General features: G+C 41.2%; 1 protein-coding gene across 6 annotated transcripts in view; it reads left to right on the top strand.

Annotated features, from left to right (window-relative positions):
* Positions 1 to 22,374, top strand: part of rerea (arginine-glutamic acid dipeptide (RE) repeats a) — a 124,792-nt gene that overhangs the window by 83,313 nt on the left and 19,105 nt on the right. For 4 of the 6 annotated variants that reach the window (XM_040152147.1, XM_040152149.1, XM_040152146.1 and 1 more), the window contains 8 exons: positions 1,017 to 1,122; positions 2,735 to 2,831; positions 4,805 to 4,909; positions 10,230 to 10,278; positions 11,064 to 11,188; positions 12,763 to 12,862; positions 13,640 to 13,738; positions 21,671 to 21,751. In XM_040152147.1, the coding sequence (XP_040008081.1) occupies positions 1,017 to 1,122; positions 2,735 to 2,831; positions 4,805 to 4,909; positions 10,230 to 10,278; positions 11,064 to 11,188; positions 12,763 to 12,862; positions 13,640 to 13,738; positions 21,671 to 21,751 (762 nt within the window). Of the gene's footprint in view, positions 1 to 1,016; positions 1,123 to 2,734; positions 2,832 to 4,804; positions 4,910 to 7,162; positions 7,354 to 10,229; positions 10,279 to 11,063; positions 11,189 to 12,762; positions 12,863 to 13,639; positions 13,739 to 21,670; positions 21,752 to 22,374 lie in introns of those variants that run through there. The other 2 variants (XM_040152151.1, XM_040152150.1) reach the window with 1 other exon arrangement.

Genomic DNA, 22,374 nt, shown 5'->3' with positions numbered 1-22,374 from the left:
CACACACACACACACACATACACAGAGAGAGAGAGAGATACATTTAAGAGTGTGGAAAGAACAGATGTTAAACTGTCTTAGATTACCATAGACTTTTCCCCTTCTATTTTTTCCATATGCTCATTTCTGTTGTACTACGTGGGTGGTGTCACTGGTGGTGCAGGTGTCTTAGTTGGTTAGTTCAGTTCAGTGCAGTGCAGCCGAGCCCCTAATAAAGATGGCTGGGGCCAATAGGATTGTGTCGCAGTCCAGCACCCAGCCCACCAGTCTCTCTAATGTTCTTTTCAAACCACTGTGACGGTCAGTTGGGCTTATGTGAAGGCACAATAAATATTTTATAACATAAAATGAAAACAGTATTTTGCCCTTTTCATCCCTCACCTCAGTGCTGGCCTCAGTTAATACCATTTTCTTCCCACCCACCCCCCTTGCCTTCCCTCTAGTTTTTCACTGACTGGTAATAGAAAAGCTCTCTTCTCACCTCAGTGCTGCCACCTGCTGTTCATCTAGAGAGTTACAGGCCTTTGCTGACTTGCACTTTATTGAAAGGCCAGTGGGTGGCACCACTTAAGGAGAAGAAAGTCTAAAGTATGTTAAGATACTGTAGCTGTGTATGAGTAAACTATTAGTAATGTTAAAATCATTGAATAGCTCATTTGAGTATTGTGATTAGGTGAAGAGAAACCAAGGCAAAGGACAGATTTGTAGATGGCAAAGACTGAACCCTTATCCACCCCATCACGGTTATTCTCTCTCCATACTCCAGCAACGGCCATCCCACTGTTTACTTTATTAAGGCTCTAAATGCTCTGCAATCCCTTTTTAATTGACTTGGTCTCTCTGAATGCTTTTTGGCATCAGTCAGTGTGAGTCATAAATAGTGCGTCTGCACAGCATCACTGTTTGCCAAGCGGCCAGTTTGTGACGTCATAATCAAACAAAATGATGGCTGTTTATTTTAGCGTGGGATCTTTCTTGTCGCCTACTTACTCGCTCTGTGTCTCTCTGTGTTGCAGAGTAAACGGGACCATCTGCTGATGAATGTGAAATGGTACTACCGCCAGTCAGAGGTGCCCGACTCTGTCTACCAGCACCTGGTGCAGGATCGCAACAATGAAAACGGTGAGACTGCCTTGTATGCATAGCATTGCAACACAGCCACATGTGTGCATATATCCAGTACACACGCTCAGACACAAAAGTAAATACACTTACTTGGTCTGTAACACAAAAATCAATTTTTCTCCTTCACAAACACACACTTGCCTCTGCTCTCCAGACTGTTAAAGGATATAAGACCTAGCTGTGAATTGCATTTCAAACAGAAACCAGAAGACAGTGTCCCAGACAGCCGAGCCAATCCCGATGCTCTGTGCTGTTCCCTGGGTAACACTCGTTCAGGCCAGACAGCAGCACTGTCAAGTGTTTATAACCCACTGTGTCATGTGGCCCTTGAGCACACAAACTGTCAACACCACAACACCATCAGTGCCAGTGAACTCATTGCACTCTAAAACATAGAAATCTACAGGAACAAATGCACTGTCACTGTTTCAGCAACGGAATATCAAATATCGAATATCCTGATGACAAAAAGGAAATGTCAAGGAGGAAAGTCAGATTTAATGTTGACTTGTTATACTTGGAATAATCAGTTCATATCATCCATTATTATTTTCTCAGTCCTTCTTTGAGTCTTACCTAAAATATTGTACCAGAAATGTTGGCTTAAACATCTTTGATGTTGTACTTGGCTGATGTGGCAGTAAGCACTCAGTGTTCTCCTGATGAACAGTTTGTAAAGGTACAAATACTTAGTTTGTTTTTATTTTTTTTTTTGCTATTTTTTAAAGGTACAGACTCTTAGGTGTATTTCTTTTTAGAGTGCTTCTATTCAAGCTCATTTCTGAGAAAAAGTGGCAGTGTTTACACATTCTCACAACACCCACTCACCTGTCGACACATCCTGTTAGCAGTTGGCAGTTTTCATTAGCTAACATGCCCCTAATGGTTGAGCTTTTCTCAGTTTGCTACACAGCCTACAGTCAGCTCTAAATATACACTGAGTAAAAACAGCTTTGTAACCAGAGAACAAATGCCTATGCAGTCGCAGTTACAACTTCACAGGGTGTTATGCTGTTTCCCCTTTCTACAATAATCCCAGTATCTCTTGTGTCAGTCAGAGTTTAATTCTGGTGTGCCATTGAGGTTATCAAACAAACACCATGTATGCTGCTCCCTCCAGAAGCCGTTTCAGTGCAACTTGACACTCTGCTATCTGCAGTCCGTCCTTGCAGCAGGGACTCAGGATTATTAGAATTGATGTCATAAGGCCGCAGCACAGTGGCCAAAGCACGCATCAACTCAGGTCATTTGTCAGTGACGAGTCCCGGCTCATTTTTGGTGGTGCTGATGCGTCTTAACCCCCGCAAGGGTCATTTCACTAGAGAACTGAACATTATGTCCTCTCCTCGGGGAACCGCACTTTATTGGCTTTATTGAATTATGTGGCATAATACTGACCTCCACAGAGGTACTTGTTACTTTGGTGTACGCAGAACTGTGATCATGATTTTATTAGTGAGTTCAAATATCCAAGCTACCTTATCTCTGTTCGCTCTTTGTCATAGATAAATGACTTTGGTGGTCTTTAGCATTATATATAATGTAGATACAGTACATGTACGTATTCAGTGCACCTGTGGTTTTTTTTGTTGTTTTTTTTCCCCTCCAGACTCTGGCCGGGAGCTAGTTATCACAGACCCAGTGGTCAGGAGTCGAGAACTCTTCATCTCTGATTATGTGGACACTTATCATGCTGCTGCTCTCAGGTAAACGACCATAAGTACAAACATATCTATATGCACACACACACTGGCAGCTTCATATTCTTAGCTGTGATAGAAGATACAAGCTACACTCAGAAGAAACAATATAAGTTTCCTACAAGTTTCTCTTACACGCTGTGTTCAATCCTAAAGGTCCAGAAACATTGTAACTGCTGCAATGCTAGTATTTATATTACTGTGCCCCTGTTGCAACACTCAGCTTTTATTTGTGGTGTATTGTTGCATATGCCTGTTGAGTCGACTGTTTTTGCCTATTTTTAAACCGAAAAAATCCCACTTCTGAGGCTATGAAAATTCTTTATTTAACTGAAGTTTTATTTTTATTACCTTATGGAAAAGTCAGACACCCTTTGTGGTACCATGTGCCGTGATTTAGGTTTGGAAATTTGCTGTCCGGTTGGACATGAGTGTCAGTAATCAATATCAGTATTGTATGATTAGGGTATAATTCTCTTTCATGTCACTAATCTAGTGCTGTTATACCAACAATTCTTCCTTCAAGTAAATACTGTTTTTACTAACGTGTGTTTTAATAGACACACCACTATTATAAAATACTTGACTGCTGTGAACCAGATTCAGGCGACAGAGGAAAAATTCCTTAATGCACTGTAATATATTTATCCTGACGTGTGTTTCTGAACAGGGACGAGATAGTAATAGTACTACATTATCCCTGTTTCTATTGGCTCTCCATGAACCAACTCTAGAAGACATTAAAGCAATATTTGTGTTGCTTTGTAGTACTAGTAAATTACAGGTAAAGAAAAACTATACAATCGTTGAAAGATTCATAGAGTAGAAATTCCAGCACAAACAAGGGATGTCTAGGTCATCTTTATTGATTAATAGTCATAGATAATTGCAAATCTGCGAGCGAACAGTATGTTTCACCTTGCAGCTTCATCAGGCTCTTTAAACACTCTTATACAATTGTTTTTAATGTGTTCAACACTACTGCATATTTGTAACATTCAAAAGTGTGTATATATATATATATATGTGTGTGTGTATGTATGTAGATATGTATATATGTACATATGTACACCATGCATTACTGCTCTGAGCAGATGCTGCTAAAATAGACCAGATGTGTAAAGACGCAAAGCCATGAAAGAGTCACATGCCTCACGTTGCCTTACATTAAAACACTGATTGAAATAGCTCTGCATTACAGGCTTGGTTACTTTCTTGTTCTGAAATCATATATTGTGTGTCTTTTCATCCATTCCTGGCTGACACCCCCCCCCCCCCAACTTCCCCTTTTCTCTAACCAAAACCATCTGTGATCAGCACAGCGGCTGGCAGTCAGAGCCATGTCTTACAGAAACCACTGATTTCAGGGCAAATTAGCTGCAATGTCTCCTACACAGAGCACCCTTTGATTTGACTTATTCTCCAGGCTTTAGATAAACGGGAGGGAATTCCAGTGGGATGCTGTAATGCACAGCTCTCCGAAGGCGGCCCTCCTTAGCACCCCTTAATCTTTTCAGGGAGAGGAAGATACTGTTTCTCTGTAAGGCAGCCCAGCTCCATATGCTTGAGATGTCTGTTATTTTGATAGAGCCAGACACCAGGGTGCTGGAAAAAGGAAATGGTATCAAGATGTGGTCAGAGCCGCGGCCCTCTCAGCTCACTGGGGGATAATCGTGTAAGGAAAGAGACAAACAGGTTGAATTCCTGTCCAGATCTCTGCGGCATCTGTCTCCCACACTTCAGCTGCATTAGACTAGGCAGAGCTGACGTGTTCAGCTGGTGTGTACGGGTTCAGCATCCAGGGTCTGATGTCTCACAGCAAAAGTCAGCAGGCACTGGCAGGCACTAGATACCTGCTGCTGTATTTGTCACCACCAGTGGATGAACACCCCAAGAGCTTCTAATTAGGGCTATGTCTTCTCCAGCTAGGCTACCATGTAATTGTTTCTGTTTAATAAAGCCTGTCTTTTCTCTCACAGGGGGAAATGCAACATTTCCCATTTCTCCGACATTTTTGCTGCCAGGGAGTTCAAAGCCCGCATCGACTCCTTTTTCTACATCCTCGGATATAACCCAGAGACCAGGTGAGGAGCATTTTGTCCAGTCAGTTCCACTGATACAGTACCTTTCCTAATCCTCCCCCATGCTATAAATACTGGTCAACTCTGCACAACATTGACATAATTTGGATTCAAATAGGGCTGCAACTAATGTTTATTTTGATTAGCAATTAATATGGTGATTATTTTCTTAATTAATCAATACATTGTTTTTGTCAGGAAATCGTGAAAAAGACCCCATCACAGTTTCTTACTCCCAAGGTGATGTCTTCAAAATTGCCTGTCTGAGCCTCATAAAAGTTATGGCCATTAGTTATGGCTGGACAGTATACTGACATAATACAGCGAAGATGATGAGATGATGATAATGATGATAGAAGATGTTGGTATCTTAAGTAGTATCACAATAATTACCATATAATACATCCCTAATGAGACTAAATATTGTTTGATGGCATTAATAAGCACATATATGTATACATATATATATGTGATATTTGCTTTTCACAGTATCACCCATCAGTAGCAAAATGCCATCAAAATTAATGGAACACTTTTTTTTCAGCATAAGAGATGGATAAAGAAGTAATTTTTCACTATGCATGACTCTGCTTTTTTAAGCTTTGGTTACACAGTGGCACATGTAATGATGCCGTCTGCTCATTATTGCTGACATTGTTATCAGTGCACAGTGAATGGTTCTAATGTGGCGTAATTATTGGGAATGAGCCGGGGAAACCCCCATGGCTTTATGATTGTTTGAGCGTTTGTTGATATTTGTAAAATTCTGTGCCAACTCTTAATTACTGATCATTTACGTTAAAATTAAGATTGGAATGGAGAATCTACAAGGAGCTCATTGGTTGTATTTGAAGTCGTTTGTTTGATCAGGATGAAAGGCCTTTTTCACAGAAGACATTTTGATGCGTCGCAGTAGGAAAATTAAAGTGTTAAAGGTGTTGATATTAATGATGATTGAATTTCAGTTAGCTGCTGCAGTTTCCGGATCCTGGTGTTGCGGATGCTGGCTCACTGTCAAGGCTTACTGAGAACACAGCCGTGATTAATGTTATTAGTAACACCTGTGCTTTTCCTGCTATGACAAGTCAAAATGTCCGCTGTGAAAAAGACGCAACATCTCACTAATAAGGATTTACTACATTTTTTTCATCATTCCTGGCGGCATCACTGATTCCTCTTTTTGTTCTTTTTGTAAACCATTATGATTATTGCTATTGTACTACTACTAATATGAATAATACAATATTAGTTTGGGGTTATCAGTTCAAATGAATATGACTGTATTTTAAAAGTTTACATTTTAGTTTGAGTAACCTCTCCTATGTATATTAATGAGATTTTGTATCAGACACAAAGTGACCATCATTCACTGGTAATAACTTCTCCCCACAGTTTTCATGCCGATGTGCTTAAAAATTAACTTTTGATTTAAAATACTTTTCATAAATTATCTTTGTTACACCTACTCAGCTGGCAGCAATGAAATTGTGAAATGGTTAAATAGCCTTTGTATTAAGTGTAATGGACTCTGTAGACCTGAGCAACCCCCATGCTTTGACAGACAGGACATATCAGCAGATATATTTTTTTATAAGTACAATTACAGTAGGTAACACTTTAGTGGGTCTTTGTTCCACTTGTATATGATAGTAAATCAGGGGCGTACATTTCCATTTCTATACATTTCCAATTCCAGCTTTATTTGACTATTTAAAGATTTAACTTATTATGTCATTTATATCTTATAATTTACTTCTGTAGTTTTCCCTCCACTTTGACCTAAGTATACACAAATGGAAAATTTGTCTGAAGGACTGGTGGCACATGCTGTTTGGTTATTGCAAATGATGAGCTGTTGACTTAATTTAGGTGCTAATGGAAAATTGGTGAACCTGCATTATTATTATTATTATTATTATGAACTTTACTATTATTAGTATTATCCACTGGTGGTGTTTGGAGAGTCTCACGTGTTACAGTGACAGCTGTCCTTCTTACTGGCACTGAGGGTTACCAGTTGTGAACCCCCTCCTTCAGCCACCCACCCACCAATCGCTTGGTATTCTGAGTGGGCTGCAGCAGCCCTGCAATTTCACTCGTGTTTATCATGGCGCAGACATACGAGGAGAGATGAATTCCGAATCTTGCATGCGTGTCTGTCTGGCCCTGCGTGTGTCTGCGCGTGTGTGCGCTTGTGTGAGGTCGCAGCACATGCTCAGTTGTGTCTGTGGAGAAGCGAGCCGAGCTTGCGACGCTGTACGTGCAGGCTGAGGTCACAGCACAAGCTCAGTGAATACCTCTCCGGAGCGAATGCGTGGTTCTCCATTTTGAGCACCTAGAAATAGGTGGGAGTGGGGAGTTAATTCCAACGCGCATTATCCACAAAGTGTCACCACCCAACCTTAGGGCTCGATGTCAGAAATGGACGATTTGTTCAGTCCCCGGAGGTAGGTTTGCGATCATGTTCTCGTGCTTTCTCGTGCCGTTATTAGTTGCTGCGCGAGTGTTGGCTCGTCTTATTTTCATGGGTCGCGTTCCCGCTGTCTGACCAAACTGTGTGATGTTCGCAAGCTGTCGGCATCACTGACATTGCGTTAAGCGGCCGTGTTTGTGTCGGGGAGCGCGAAAGCGAGTGTGCACGGAGAATTGAGTGCTGTTGAACATCCAGGCTGTCACCGCATAGCATATGCCGTTAGGCGTTCGCGCTGCCATCAAGGCAAAACCGTTGCATCACCCCGTTGTTAATATGCTACTGTCAGGGTCCCGATAAAATGCATCGTATCTGCGACACGTCCGCTTGTAGAATGTTGATAAATGTGCACCCGGCATGGTAATGTGACGGTAATAAGACCCGGAGAGGCTACCCCTGGCTCCATTTTGCAGCTCCTGTTTACAGTCGCGGTGACATGGCGCATGGAGCATTACTGAGCTGCACACAAAGCTCACCCGGCTCCGCCGCCAGCTGTGTTGTGTGCACGCCGCTTGTTATGGTACTTAAATGCCATGAAGTTGGGTCTGTTTTTGCTGTGCTGCAATTATGTCAGTGTGCCAGGGACTCGCTCGGTGATTGGCTGAAATTGATGGAGGGGGCGGGGTTATGCTTGATTGCGCGCACACACACACACAGGAGCACAAAGTTGACCAGACTGTCACGTTGTTGTTTGGGTTTAATAAGTAAGCCCGTAATTACTTAACAAGATTGTGTGCTAATACGGAGTTATATCTGAACCTGTTGCGTTTAACGTTGTTTATTGTGTGAGGCAACAGGCTTCAGCAGCTTATTGGAGAAAAAATGAAACATTACTAGAGACAGTATTACAACTAATACTTTGAGTGTAACAGGGAAGATCATGGTTGCTTTAAACGCCTTTCTTATCTGTGTTAATAGTCAAAATACAAGCTTCTGAGTTATTTGTTTTTCCAGATTTGTCTACAAGACATAAAAATAACAATAAAAAGGGTTATTTTGGAGGTTGTGTCAGTATTATTATCAAAGGCCTGTTTTAATCATATGCTTGTAAGTACTTTGCTTGCTCAGTATATGTTTCTGTTCAAGTATGCCTGCAGTCTTTATGGAACCTCCTGAGAGCTTTTTGCTACTATACATCTGTAGTGTACCCCCTCTCTCGGCTATCCGTCTGAATGTCAACCGTCTGCTCTCAGGATTTGCCTGAGTAAAACACTGTCTTCAGACACGCTGTTCTTATTCTGGTGCACAGGTCCTCATTTGTCATCCTTACAGCCTCCTGCCAAACGTACCGTGGACCTGGCCGACTGCACATTGTCAGGAACATGTTTGTAGAACTTTCTCTCAGTAGGAACACTGACCAGACTCATACTCGCTCAGTGTATATATGTGTATATATATATGTGTGTGTGTGTGTATATATATATATATATATATATATATATATATATATATATATATATATATAATATTTATTATGGGCTATGAGACATTCTGTGTGTTAGTAAAAAAGCAGGGTAATATATATCTTTATTTCAAGCTTCATTCATTTCTAATAAATCCAAGGAAATAGTTTATTTGCTAGTTCCACGTTACTCACTTGTAGTTACTGTTTTAGAAGTTTAATTCATATAATAGTACAAGAAACCTGGCTTAAAGAAAAACTGAAGTATTATGAAATTGTTAAGAATTCTTTAAAATCTAATCTGAAGTGCAGATGACGCAGGAAACTTCCATATTTTATCTTTATTAGCACTATTCATTGCTTTGGGTTCTCAGAGTCTGCCAAATTCTGATTGCGTTATATTTAGTTTGTCTTATCTGCTGAGAATGTTTGTAATAAAATGAAATGAAGTATTTCAACATGCTCTTGAGCAGCAGACTGTCCTGGCAGGCCCCAGGTCATTCACTGCAGCTGAAATTCGATTTTTTTTGGCCTGTGCTGATATCGTCTGTGCCAGTACTTCTGTCAGCCATAGTTCATAACAGTATGGATTACCCCTCTAATCACTCTCTCCTGTCTGAGAGGAGGTGGAGGAGGTGGTCTGTTAAAAAGGGAGAGTCGGGTCAAATATGTACCCGTCATAGGGTTTTGTGGTTGGAGGACTGCAAAGAGACCACAGGGCTGTAGCCTCTTAGGTTTCCACCAGGGCTGCATGATGGAGTGCAAGCTTCTCCGGGTGCAAATCACGCTGACAGATTCTGGGCCACCCCGCACTTGGCTGTATGAAAATCGGCGCTGTTACCTAGGCAACAGAGGGAAAGGCTTTTCAAAAGGAACATCTTGTCATTTTCTTTAATCCACTGCAGCTGGAGATTCGGAACACTATTATTAAATTGCAGTTGCTATGGCTACCAACGTTTGTACCAGCAGCCGTTTCAGAGGCTCTCGCCCTGCATATCCAGAGCCAGCTCTCCCCCTCCTCCTCCTTTTAGGGGATTCTGTTTTATTGCTGCATCCGCAATATCAGGCCTGCAAATGTACCCTGCTCAGATCGCTGTGCAGGAGCAGTCAACAAAGAATATTCTCCTGAAATCTTTATTTGCTTTTCAGAATAAAAAAGAATTTACTTTGCTCACATGGGACTTTACCATAACAAGTTCCACAATGTAAAGGATAGCCCTCGTCCCCTCTGAGTGCATGTCATCTTCTCCTGGTCATGAAATGTTAGTTTCTAACATGTTGTTCTCTTCCCCGCTTTGAGGCTTCAGTAATGATACCCAGTTGTGACTTTGTAGTTTGTGCAGGTTTTTAGCTGATTCAACAGGCACAGTGCAGACAGATTTCTTTAGCTAGCTTTGGAATGCTGCCCAGTAAATATTTTGTTTCAATCTTCTCTCTTTGTCTCTTCTCAGGCGACTAAACAGCACACAAGGGGAAATCCGAGTGGGACCCAGTCACCAAGTAAGTCACTGTACAGCACGCACATCATCCACCAGTTGACTGGAGAGGGTGCTCCAGTGTTGGTGAAAGTCTTTTGGCTGTGTAGATTTAATTATCATACAATTAATTTTCTGAAATATGACAATTCTTCTCTTACCTTACAGATGCCATTTAGTCTCATTCATGTTGTTGCTTGTCATATAAGATAATCAAATCCAAATAAGATGTGTAGTGGCATATTGATGTCTTACCATTTAGCTTTACTTTACCACAGTTTCTCCCACGAAATAAATTCTGATAATAACAAGATTGTTTGGTTTTCGCTGCCACGCTGTTTTTATAAATAAGATGATTATTTAAAATGCAATACATCTAAAACATTGTATCTAATTGTATAAAATAATGCAACAGCAATTCCTTCATTGCGTGATGCCAGTATGGAATATGGTACAGTCTTTTGTAACTGGTGGAATCAAGATTCCTTAAGTTCAACATATGGCCCAATTTACATAGAAGTTTGAATTAAGTTTCCATGATAATGTTCACTAATGTCTTCAGTAACGTTTCTTGTCAGTCAGTCAGACCTGCAGCAAGGGCAGAAAGTCATCTGAGTAGTGCAGTCCTGTGTTGTGTTAAGATACTGAATCTCTGTGACTGTAACTTGTCCCCATTCCCCGTTGCCACCACTCAGCCACGCAGTGAAAAGTTGATGACAGGGGGTTGAAAAGCTGACATTTTCTTCAAGCCTACATGCTATTTGTAGTGTGACACCATCTGTCCCTCTCTTTCTCCGTGGACCTAATTAGGCCAAGCTCCCGGAGCTGCAGCCTTTTCCCTCTCCTGGTGGCCATGCAGTGACCGAGAACGAGGAACTGGTCTGGATGCCAGGGGTCAATGACTGTGACCTTCTCATGTACCTCAGAGCCGCGAGGTGAGCCCGGAGAATCATAGGAATTCAGACTTTTTCAGACAGGGCAAGGTCTAACCTGGCAGAAAGCTATTGCCAGTTGGGTTAAAGATAGACAGATAAATAAAAATGTAATCTCCAAACTGTCACCTGCCATCACTAGACTGATATCTGCGTGTAGCAGCCTGGATTCAGTCATTAAGAAAAATATGAAGATATCGAAGTCTCATCATCAGTGACAGTAATAACTAGTATTCACATTTATGGTAAAAAAAACTACACAAGAGCAGTGGCTTTGGTTTGCTACCGTTAGCCTGATTTTGTACCCAAGATTAGTCAAACCAAACTTCTCTAATTTCTTTTAGCCCCAAGAGTGGTATTTTAATGCTACGTATCAATCTTAGTTAATCAGGTGTGGTTTCATGAGATGAAATCCTTCATCAGGCCTTCTTGAGATGTTATTGCAGTGAAAGTGAAATCTGTTAACAGGTTTCAGTGCTATGTTGTAGTTAGGGGCTACAGTGTAATTAATCACAATCTGTCACTGTGACAGACAGTGTTGTAGAAATTCTACTGAATTCTGTTTTTATCCATCATATTTGTTTTCATGCTTACCAGTATAACATAGACCTATGTTGTGCTGACTTTGTGCGCGCATGGTTTTAAACACATACACAACGCTTAATATTAAAGCCCTGAAAGGTAAAAATGTTGGAAGTATTTCTTCTTGTTGGAACTAGTGTGTGTGCATATGGGGAGCATCAAATGTGCCTTTTTTTAATGACAACAAACTTTGACTGATGTGTAGTAAAGGTGGTAATTAATATATTGCCTCTTGCAGCATAAGTTTGAGAAATAAGATATACTGCAGTGCGTGATAGTAGAGTTGACAAAGAGCAAAGAGAAAAAGGCTACTGATGTGGATCAGCGTTGGCTGCATCAGCCCCTGCTAGAAATGCTTCTTGTTCTGTTGCTGTAATTTGTTTCATAGTTCCCAGTTCCTCACACTCCATTCTAAGGCTGCCACTAAAAACTTAATTTTCATTATTTAATCTGCAAGCCCAAGGTGACGTCATCAGATGTCTTGTTTTGTCAGCCTCACGGTCTATACCCCAAAATTATTAAATTTACGATAATTTATGACCTGAAAAAGCAATAAAGTCTCCCATTTACAAACCTGGAACCATCAAGTGTTTGGCATCTTTACTTAATCGATTAATAATTAAATTATTCTTATCAAAATACTTGCCAATTTTTCAAAATTTTCTGTTGAATGGCTGATCAATTAATAAACTAATGGATTCGCTAGCTTTCCCTAAGCCTGTGCTGGTGGAAATTTTTAAATTATGTGCCATTTAGCTACAATCTGTTCAATTTTATTTTAATTTTATGAAGTTACGTGAGTGGCCATGCTGCAGGTGACACTTGCTTGTTGTCAGCTCTACTGTGCCTGTGAGACATGATTTAAAAAAAAAAAAGAAGAAAAAAAAAAAGGCGCCTACAAGGAAATTAAAGTTAGGGAAGTGATGTCATAACATCTCTGTAAAAAGGTGTCAGGGGCCTTTTTAATGTTGATTTCATCTGCGTTGTGTTCACAGGAGCATGGCTGCCTTTGCAGGGATGTGTGACGGAGGCTCAACAGAAGACGGGTGTCTAGCAGCCTCTCGAGATGACACTACATTAAACGCACTTAACACTGTAAGTAGCTATGCAGCAAATCTATCACTAGGAATCAAGTGTTGGTAAGAGAGAAGCACGAATCCATTCTCAGTTCCACCATGTTTGAATTTCAGGTATTTTACTCTAATCTTAGCTAGGATGCAGCTGTACAGTGATGGGCAATGATAAGACCACTGAGCCAGTAGAGTAGTCCCCTGTAGTAAACCCAGCCTCAGAAGCTTACCATACATTAGGCGTAATGAGAGATTTGTCCATCGCATTGACAGTGAATACCGAAGAATCGAGCACAAGAAAGAGATTAGAATCATCATAAACAGGACATTTATATTCCAGCTCTATAAACTCGAAAATTAACATAGCAGGCAGGTCATTGTCTCTCGACCTTCCTCTCTATTTGCAATTCCAATGAGTAATGCTTGTTTATTCTCAGAGGAAGAGCTCCAGCGCTGCCTGTTTCAACCAACTGAATGTGACACAGGGCTCTAAGCTGCAAAGCAATTGCCTTTGTCGCTGTGTTGTTTATTTCCATGTTAGTTCTTGGAGTTTTACAAGGCATTTCCTCTGATGCTCTGACTTAGGCTGAGATTTCTAGTAAAATAAAATCTGTTTGTATTACATATCAGCTCAATAAAATGTTTCAGTAAAGCTCTAAATGTCCCCCATGTGTGACTGTGAAGAGAGTTCGCATGGTAATAGATATACTATTTAATATAACCATGCATTGTTTTATAGTCAGAACGGTGTGCTGATGTGTTTGGATTTTTTTTTTTGTTTTTTTTTTGTGATTGTCCACAGCTTCATGAGAGCAGCTATGATGCAGGCAAAGCTCTCCAGCGCCTGGTGAAGAAGCCAGTACCCAAACTGATAGAGAAGTGCTGGTCTGAGGATGAAGTGGTAAGAAAACTATTCTTTTAATTTGATTATGCATTAACAAAGTTATAGCGCTTGAAAAATAGTCATTTAAAGGATATAAATTATTTCAGGGCATTCTGTAGTTTTCTTGACCTTTCTTGGTATTTCTTATATGGATACCTGCTGTCTGTCAGAGCTGAGTTTGTGTCTTTAGAGGGAGCTGTTGAGAGACAGTTTAAAAAAAAAAAAAGACTCTTGGCCCTGTCTCACAAGACATCAGTAAAAACTCGTCAGTTTCCAGCTCCTCCAAGGCTCAAGAGCAGCTGCATCCTGTTTATCACCCACAGAATAAATCCTTAGCATGGAAGTCTGGAAAGGGAAAAAATTGAGGGCTGGTAATGGTGGCCTCCATTTGAATTTAGATGTGAATTTCACCGCAGCTGTTGAAGGGTTGGAATCAGAAAATGGCAGCCCTTCGCCGTGATCAAACAGCGAGGGTAGGAGGGGAATGAAAGCGCTGGATAACACCGTGTCAAAACGACTTGAGAGCTGCGGCTTTGCCCTTGATGCTTTATGACACACTGCACTACATGTTTGTATATCCACTACCTCTTAAAGATAACACTACTGACTGTTCCGACGGTAGATCTTAGACACCCACAAGGCTCCACCACTGAAAAATTCTTTGGTTAGTTTTTCCTTCTCCCTTGTGAATCATCCTTTTTCCACTTTGGTATTGTTTTGTAATGCTGGAGCTTGGCAGTCTTTTCTCGAGCTTTGAATCTAGCAGCTTAGATCCAGTGGAAGGGAATTGGTGTATTTGTCTTGTAATAGAACATGATGGTCATATTTGAATGAAGATAAATTAAGCCAGCCATCCTTTTGTGGGCTAGTTATGAGTTTGCCTTTACTTATGCATGCTTGCTGGCACCAGGATAAACTGCTGTGTGAAGATGATCAGAGTGGGGGATGGACATATTGATGGGAAGCTCAATTGCCACACTCCACCACAGCAGGTCTACCTGAGACCACTTGTCAAGGAAACACAGCAGAGGCTCGACAGTGAAATCTGTAAATAACTCGATTCAGACAATAAAGTGATCACTTCAGTATTTCACTTTTGGGTTTTTGAATCAGAGAAAATTTTGGGTTACAGTGTTATTAATCTGCAATGATAGACCCTACTATATTCTTGGAATCTTGAAGCATTATTGAACTCAATGACACTGGCTAGGAAAAAAGAGAAACATTATCTGTTTTTTCTTGTAGTAGGGCAGTTATTGGCTTATGATTTCAGTCTAGCCCGACCGATATTGGGATTTTGAGTGAAATATCAATATTGATGTGTAGAAGTTTAAAAAATTCTACAGGCTGATACCCTTTTAACATAAGCACATAACATAAACAATCTTGATGTGGATCCCTTGCATTTGTTTTTCAAGATACACAAGGACAGGAACATTTTACAGTGTAAGAATCTCTGTTGCACAAACTATGTATTCGAAACGCTGTTTCTGAATTTCCTTCAACCTAGTTTGGCATTTTTGACATGCAGTTTCTTGTTCTTTCAGACATATACACCGATACTGATACATTTGCAGTAAGCTAATATTACATGATTTATTGGCCTGGCTGAAACCTTACTACCCAATTTTGTAAGTTTTTAATAACAGTGTGCTTGCTTGGAATTTGGACAGCAGAATTTTGTTACTATAGATTATTATTTCTGTTTCATTGGAAAGTTGTCACGCTCTGTATCTTTAGCCCATTTAATTTATTTTGTAACCTGGGTCAAGATGACTTCACTCACTCTTGCACAGAGTTATTTCCTCTTGTTGTCTAACTGAATTGGTGGAGCTGTCAGTGAGTCCTGTACACAGTGTTAGCCATGTTCAGTACCGGGTGTGTTTTGTGTCTGCGGGTGAAGGCAGTCAGCCGGCCGTCTGTGCTCTGCCTGGCCCACATTGTCTACAGTCTGGAGAGGCAGCATCTTAACTCTGGCCAGCCAAGGACAGAGCTCCCAGTGATCTGATCACCAGTTGTGCCTCTTCAGCCCTGCAGCCTGGAGGGACAGGTGTAAATGTAGCACCAACCTTGACACACTCACAGAAACCAGCCCTGCTGCTCTTCATTTATTTATCACCACTCGCTCAGCCTCTCCTCTCCCTCTTCCATCTCATCCCCTCCAGGACTAGCTTCATTATTCCTGCCTGCTCTTTTTCCAACCCGCCCCTCCATTCTTTTAGACATGTGAATAAAAGTGACAGCGGGAGCCACTCAAATGACAGAATCAGCCTGTCCGCAGGGTCACTTGTCACCCTCCCCTCCCCCTTTTGGCTTCTCTTGCACCCACCTCTCCTCTCCCAGCCTGTAGCTGCAGCCACATAGAACATAAACCTGGACCCCCTAAACTCTCTTAACTCTAGAAAAATATTTATAATACCACACACACACACCCTACAGAAAGATAAGACCACTGACATGATCATTTGTGAGCAGTTTCATTACAGCTGTGGAGGAACTGACAATGCTGCAGAGCAGAGTGTTTGTTTCATTTTTACTGACCTCTGGCAGGCACAGAAAATTATTTCAATCCAGAAAGATTTGTGACATTCAACCCCCAAACAATCTTTCGCTGTGAGATTATTTGTACAACTTTCAGAAATTGAAAATCCATCACCTTGATGTGAGTACCACTCAAACTGTTTCATTCATCAGTAAGATGATGACTACAGATTGCATCAAATAAAAATAAATGAAATACATAAGTATACATTTTTCACCAGTAATATCTACAGCACAGTCTAACCTCCTTGTGGCTGTTGTGTAGTCAGCAGGATGTTGAGGGCTGAGGAGTTGATTTAACTGCCAAGAAAAGAGAAAATATGATCTGTTATTATGGGTGTTGGAAAACGTTTCATGCTTACCAGTCAGACATGGAACGGTCCTCTGCTTTCTCTAAAGTCTAACTGAAGGAGGCAGTCTCACTACACCACCTCTTTATGTGTGTCTTTTATCAGAAGCAAAATCAATGCCTACTGCCCACACAGAACTCCTCTTCCATCCTTTCGAATGTGGGATAGTCAAAAAGGACTAATGAAAAAAGAAAATGAAAGCACTCAAAGTGAAAATCACAGATTGTTTCTTTTTGTTGCTACTAAATGTTCCTCTACTGATGCGGTATTGCAAAATAGCAATAATGTTGCAACACTGAAACTTCTGCTATCTCAATGACCACCTGTTATAAAGCATGAAACCACAATTAGCTGACAGGATATGATTATCAACAGTGGGAACAACTGCTTTTCAGATCAGAAAAATCCTGTTACAGCTTGTTACTAAATAAACAGGTTTGGTGACTGAATCTTAGGTTGTAGCTGGCCACTGCTGACACTTCCTGGGCAAGTACAGACAGATGTTTTGGATTAAAATGCTTGCAGGTGTTTAACGTCATAAAAAGTTGTGGTTCAGACTGTAGAATCCTTAAAGTGGTAAATCCAGTTTTGTTAATATTCAAGATGCGATCATTTCTCAGTTGGACAGATTATTTCGACAGCGTTACAAAATCTATAAGAAGCTATACAGGTAATGCTTTTGCTGCAGTGAGTTTGGTGTCAAATAACTTTTACAGCAGCTTTAGTCAGTTATTTAAGCTTCAAATTTAGTTGTGAAATGTGTTCTGTTATTATAATGTATACAGGTATCATAAATCTCATCATATTCCTCTGTTGATGCTAGCAGTATCAAATTATTTGGTTTTATTCTAGAGTTATTTATTTAGATACATCGTATTTTCCAAGGTAATGCAGGTGTTGTCATATCATGAGACTGATTCCTATGCAACTGCCCTACCCGCAGCTCTGGTGAAGGTCATCAAAGGATTCTTGCACTGGCAAACTTGACATAGTGAAATAGTCTCTGTACACGAAGCTGCTGTCATTCCTGTCTGTAAATAAGTGGTGCTGATAATGCATCGGCCAACAGGAGGTGCCATATAAACAATCAGAAGCAGCAGCAGCAGCAGTCGTGCTTTGTGTCGCCATGTCAGAGACAGAGAGGCTGATCTATGACTGCTGTGGAGCGGGAGGTCTATTCCTCAGCCAGCTGCACTGTGCCACAGCTTATCTGTGGCTGTGTCTTCAACTGATGGATGACTGGAGCAGGCTGCCGACAGCACTGTGATTTTTTTTTTTGGGGGGGGGTAGTGGCCCCCCAGTGGTAGAACACAAGTCTACAAACCCGAGCCACACTGCCCAAGTAAAAACACACCACAGGCAGATAAAAAAAACATGTCACCCTGCGTCCCCTGCCGCAGGCTGTTGATTATTTTAAAGTTACATGAGATGCTTTATTTAAGTGATTCTCATCTGCAGAGGCAGCTCTGTTTGCGACACCAAAGTTTTTGTGTCAACAGTGCATTTTATCACCATTATGGTACATTGCCAGCAATGCTTTTTAGGGTTGTTTAGTAACTAAATAGCAGGCAGGATGGGTGTGTGCTGGAATTTCCTGTCACCTTTTGTGTCCGTACAAGCCAAAGGAAACAGAGGATGTTGCTTTGCTTGCCAAAGGTTGGCAGAATATGTTCATGTTTATTATTGGGTAAATATAAGAACAGGGCTTTTGGTAAGGGGCTTTTTATAAAGTAAAGCTATAACTACAGAATATCTTTTCTGGCCTTTAGACTCTTTAGGAGGGGTTTGTAACAGAGGAACATCTGTATCTGCATAATTTTTAGGATATCTAAACATAGATTGATCTTCATCTATGTTGTCAGTGCAAAGAGGATGTGGCAAGTCTAGCATCTGTCAATGTGGTCTCCCCGTCTCTTCGTTAAGCATGTTGTGATTTCCTCTCTGCACACCATGGCCAAACGTATTACGAGCTGGTATTTCATAACAGACAGCAGTGTTTTTTCCCTTTGGTTTTGGCTAGCTGACTGATTGTCCACGGCCCTCTGGATTTATACACAGCAGGCTAGGAAAGGTCAGCTTTTATCAACGAGTCAAGTATAATGACTCCATATTGAGTGAAAGTGGCTTTGTTTGCTGTTGGACGGCCTTGCATCAGTGTTGTCATGGAATGATGTTTTGCAGGAATTATGTTCCATGTGTGAGCCTGCGCTCTGTCATCATGATACCATCTTTGTTCATATGTCCGTGTTATCTTAACCAGTTTTACAACTCCCAACATCGACTTTCAAGCAGGAAGTGCGCACACACAACAATAGTCTATTGAATCATTTTTTTTCTCGTTCTCCTCCTCCTTTTATTTGTCTCCTCTACAGCCTCACAATAGTGCACTGTTAGGCTGTGAGGGGAAACTTGGGGCGGGAGAAAAGCGCCAGCTCTCAACTCTGAGAGAGAAGCCTGTTGTTTCTGCACAGCGGATGGCCATTTGGTAGAGCTTCTGGCTCTCTCAGCCCCTCCTCCGTCGCTGTGTTGCCTAGCAACGGAGGGCTGGCGCAATCGGAGCAGGGGCAGAGCGATTCAGGGAGCAGATTGGCGGATGATTTATTAGCTGGGCTGGAGAGCAGTGAGCCCAGGCAGCTGAAATGGAGCCTTAAACTGGAGCCGACATGTAGAGAAGGGAGGAGGGAACCAGCGAGAGAAAGAAAACAGAAGGGAGGAGGAAGGGGGTAGAGGAGAGAGGAAGCATGCACACAGCTCCTCTGTGGACACAGACGGACAGACTGAGTAAATAGTACAGTTGGGGAACATAATTAAGGTGACATAATTAGGACAGACACACAGGCTGCATGGGCAGGTCTAATTGATTTTTGTCATAGCAGGTCTGCAACCTAAGGTAAAGACACAGCGCACTCACCTTACAGCTGCTAAAGACGACATTAAACACGTCATGGAAAATTATTCAAACTCATTCTGAGGACTAACTCTAGTAACTCTAATGGTGATCCTCTGAATATCTGCAGGGACGTTCCTCCCGTTCTGTCCAGCACTGTGGAAGTTTGACAGTCCAAATGGTAATCTGCTCTTAACCCCCGGAGATAGGTGTCACATGTATGGGAGCGCTTGTGTTGGAGACGGCTCCATCTACTGGTTAATCAACCGCTACACCTTCAGTCTGATTAATGCAAATTAACGGCTGTCTCAGGACACTGATAGGACAGGACTTTTTATTCAGCTGTCAACCCCTTTACATCTAGCTTTTGATCAGGCCTCTGATGTTTGATTATTTAGTCTGGTTTAACTTAGATTTATACTTGTCTACTTTGTTCCTTACAATTACTCACTAAGACTCTAAAACTTCAGACTATTGAGTTTGTTTTCATAATTGAGATAAATATAGTCATTCATTCCTGTTGCCGAGATAGACTTCTCATTCTTGCCTGTAATTTGTCCTCCTGAGAGACAGTTGTGTTTTGCAGCTGGATGTGATACTTCTGTAAATTTGGCCTTTGTTCCCCACCAAAGCTGGGTATGTAAACAATCTGTGGTTACATAATGTACTGTACATGGCATGGAAAATGAAGTCCTGACACACAGGAGAGGCTCCATGTCTGGTTTTCCTTCTCACTTGTCTCCTTCCACCATGTCCAAGACCTTTCTCCACACAAACTGTATCAGGCTGCCTCTCCTCTCAGGCTGGCAGCTAGTTGAGTTTGTGCCTCTGTGTGCGTGCTCTCACCCCAAGCTCTGAATGCATTAAAAGGAATGCTTTAGTTTCCTCTTAGGGAAATAGACCGCTTTGGTGTAGCTGTAATATCAAGCAGTAGCCTGGGTTTTTCCTGTTTGGGGGTAGAGACATGAAGCCTGCTTGTGCAGTGCTGGAGGATTGAGGACAAGCTGAAATGAGCTGTGTGCCCGACACTAACATGAAGCACAGGACTCCACTCCGGGTTTTCCAGCCTGCTGCAAACCAGAGGCTCTCTTGCAGAAAGATCACATGTAAAGCCTTCCCCTTTGTAGTGGAAGAGCAGAGAGTGACAAGCTATTTCTTGCTTGTTAAAAAAAAAAAAAAAAAAAAAAAAAGGATTAAAAAAAAAAAAAAAAAAAAAGCAATGTACCGTCGGAGACATCGTGGATTTGCCCCTTAATTTTTCCTTTACCTGTGGCTGGGCGTTGAGATTTGTGCTGTGCTCCCTGAGGACTTTTCCCTGCTTTTTGCTGGAGTTACTTGGTGGAAACGGTTGGCTGAGATCACTGAGGAACGGGGCTCGCCTCTGGAACAAGAAAGTAAATCTGTTGGTTGTCTGCTTCGCTGGTTATGAATGTTTTCAGCCTTCGCGTTTTATGGCTCGCAGTCTGTGGCTCTTAAAGGAGAAGAAATATATTTAGGTTGTTAAGCTTTTTGGTATTTATTCATTCCTGATGATGTTTTTGTGCTTATTGAGGTGAGGTGGTATGTTCACATTTAGTTTTCATGTCAGATTTAATCCAGTGTTATGAAGTTGGCGATTTCTTTCATCGTGCTGTTCATCTCCTTTCCCTCTTGTCAGGGTATATTTGTCAATTTTACATTTTGACATGTTTTCCATGCTTTTAAAATTGCCAAAATATACAGACAGAAATAGAAACTGTACATGTACAACAGGGCATTTTCTTGCTTTTATACTCTCAAGTTTAGGTTTTGACTATGAACTTTTCCCTTGTGAGATTAACACCATGTTCATCCCTGGGACTATTCTTTATCTTTTTATATTAGATTTTATTTGTCTAGCTGTATTTTGTCTCCACATGAAAAGAGAAGCTTAATCTCAGCGTCTCTCCCTGCCTTACTTGTCATTTCCTCTCTCGTTTTGCCCTGACATGGCTGTGTTTGCTCCGGAGTTTAAACGGCTACAGAGGTTTCTAGATACACATCAAACCTCTCCAACCACAGACTAGTGAAATGAAAACAATGTTTCTTGTCGTGGTGCTAGCCAGTAACTTTAAGCGGTAGCAGTTTAGCTGACTTCACAGATACTAACTGGTCTTTTTTTTCCTCTCTCTCTTCCTCTGTGAAAAATTGCAGAAGCGCTTCATTAAAGGGTTGAGACAGTTCGGCAAAAACTTCTTCAGGATCCGGAAAGAGCTGCTGCCCACCAAAGAAACGGTAAGATGATTTATTTCTCCCTTTACTGTTAAACTCTTTTTTTTTTTGTGTGTGTGTGTGTGTGTTGTGTGTCATTTGTTTTTTAGCACTGAAACATGTAAAGGAAGGTACATGTGGTGTGCTTGTAAATAATGGAACATTTGTGCAGTTTTGCACAACATTTTTAGTCTGGTATTTTGAGCATGGCTGGTTTTTAACCAGAGGCCTTATTGATAAGAAATGCCGCCTGCCAACAACTGTGCTGCAGTATTATCAGATCTCTCTTCAGGCTGTCTGAAAAAAATATGTGTTATACCTGAGAAGAGAAAAGGCTAAATGTACTTTGCAGACAGCCACTGAAACCTAACAAGTGGCACACTGAACATTAATTAGCACCCTCTGTTAGCAAGTAGTAAACAAGTTGTGCAGATGATGTGAGCCACTGTGTTTATAGCAAATCTCAGATCTGAAGAGCAGCCTGTTTTGTCTCCTGTTTTGTCTCCTGTTTATGCTAAAGTGTTACAGTAGCACTCGAGATTAGGGTTTTTGTTTTTTTTTTTTACATTTTCACCAACTTTTAGAGTAGTTAACTCTAAAGTGAAGTATAATGGCTTCCATAAAGGCTCAAACAGAAAACAAAATTA

This window comes from Xiphias gladius, chromosome 18 (assembly GCF_016859285.1).
Source record: "Xiphias gladius isolate SHS-SW01 ecotype Sanya breed wild chromosome 18, ASM1685928v1, whole genome shotgun sequence".
NCBI lineage: Eukaryota > Metazoa > Chordata > Actinopteri > Istiophoriformes > Xiphiidae > Xiphias > Xiphias gladius.
This window is presented reverse-complemented; position numbering and strand designations above follow the sequence as displayed.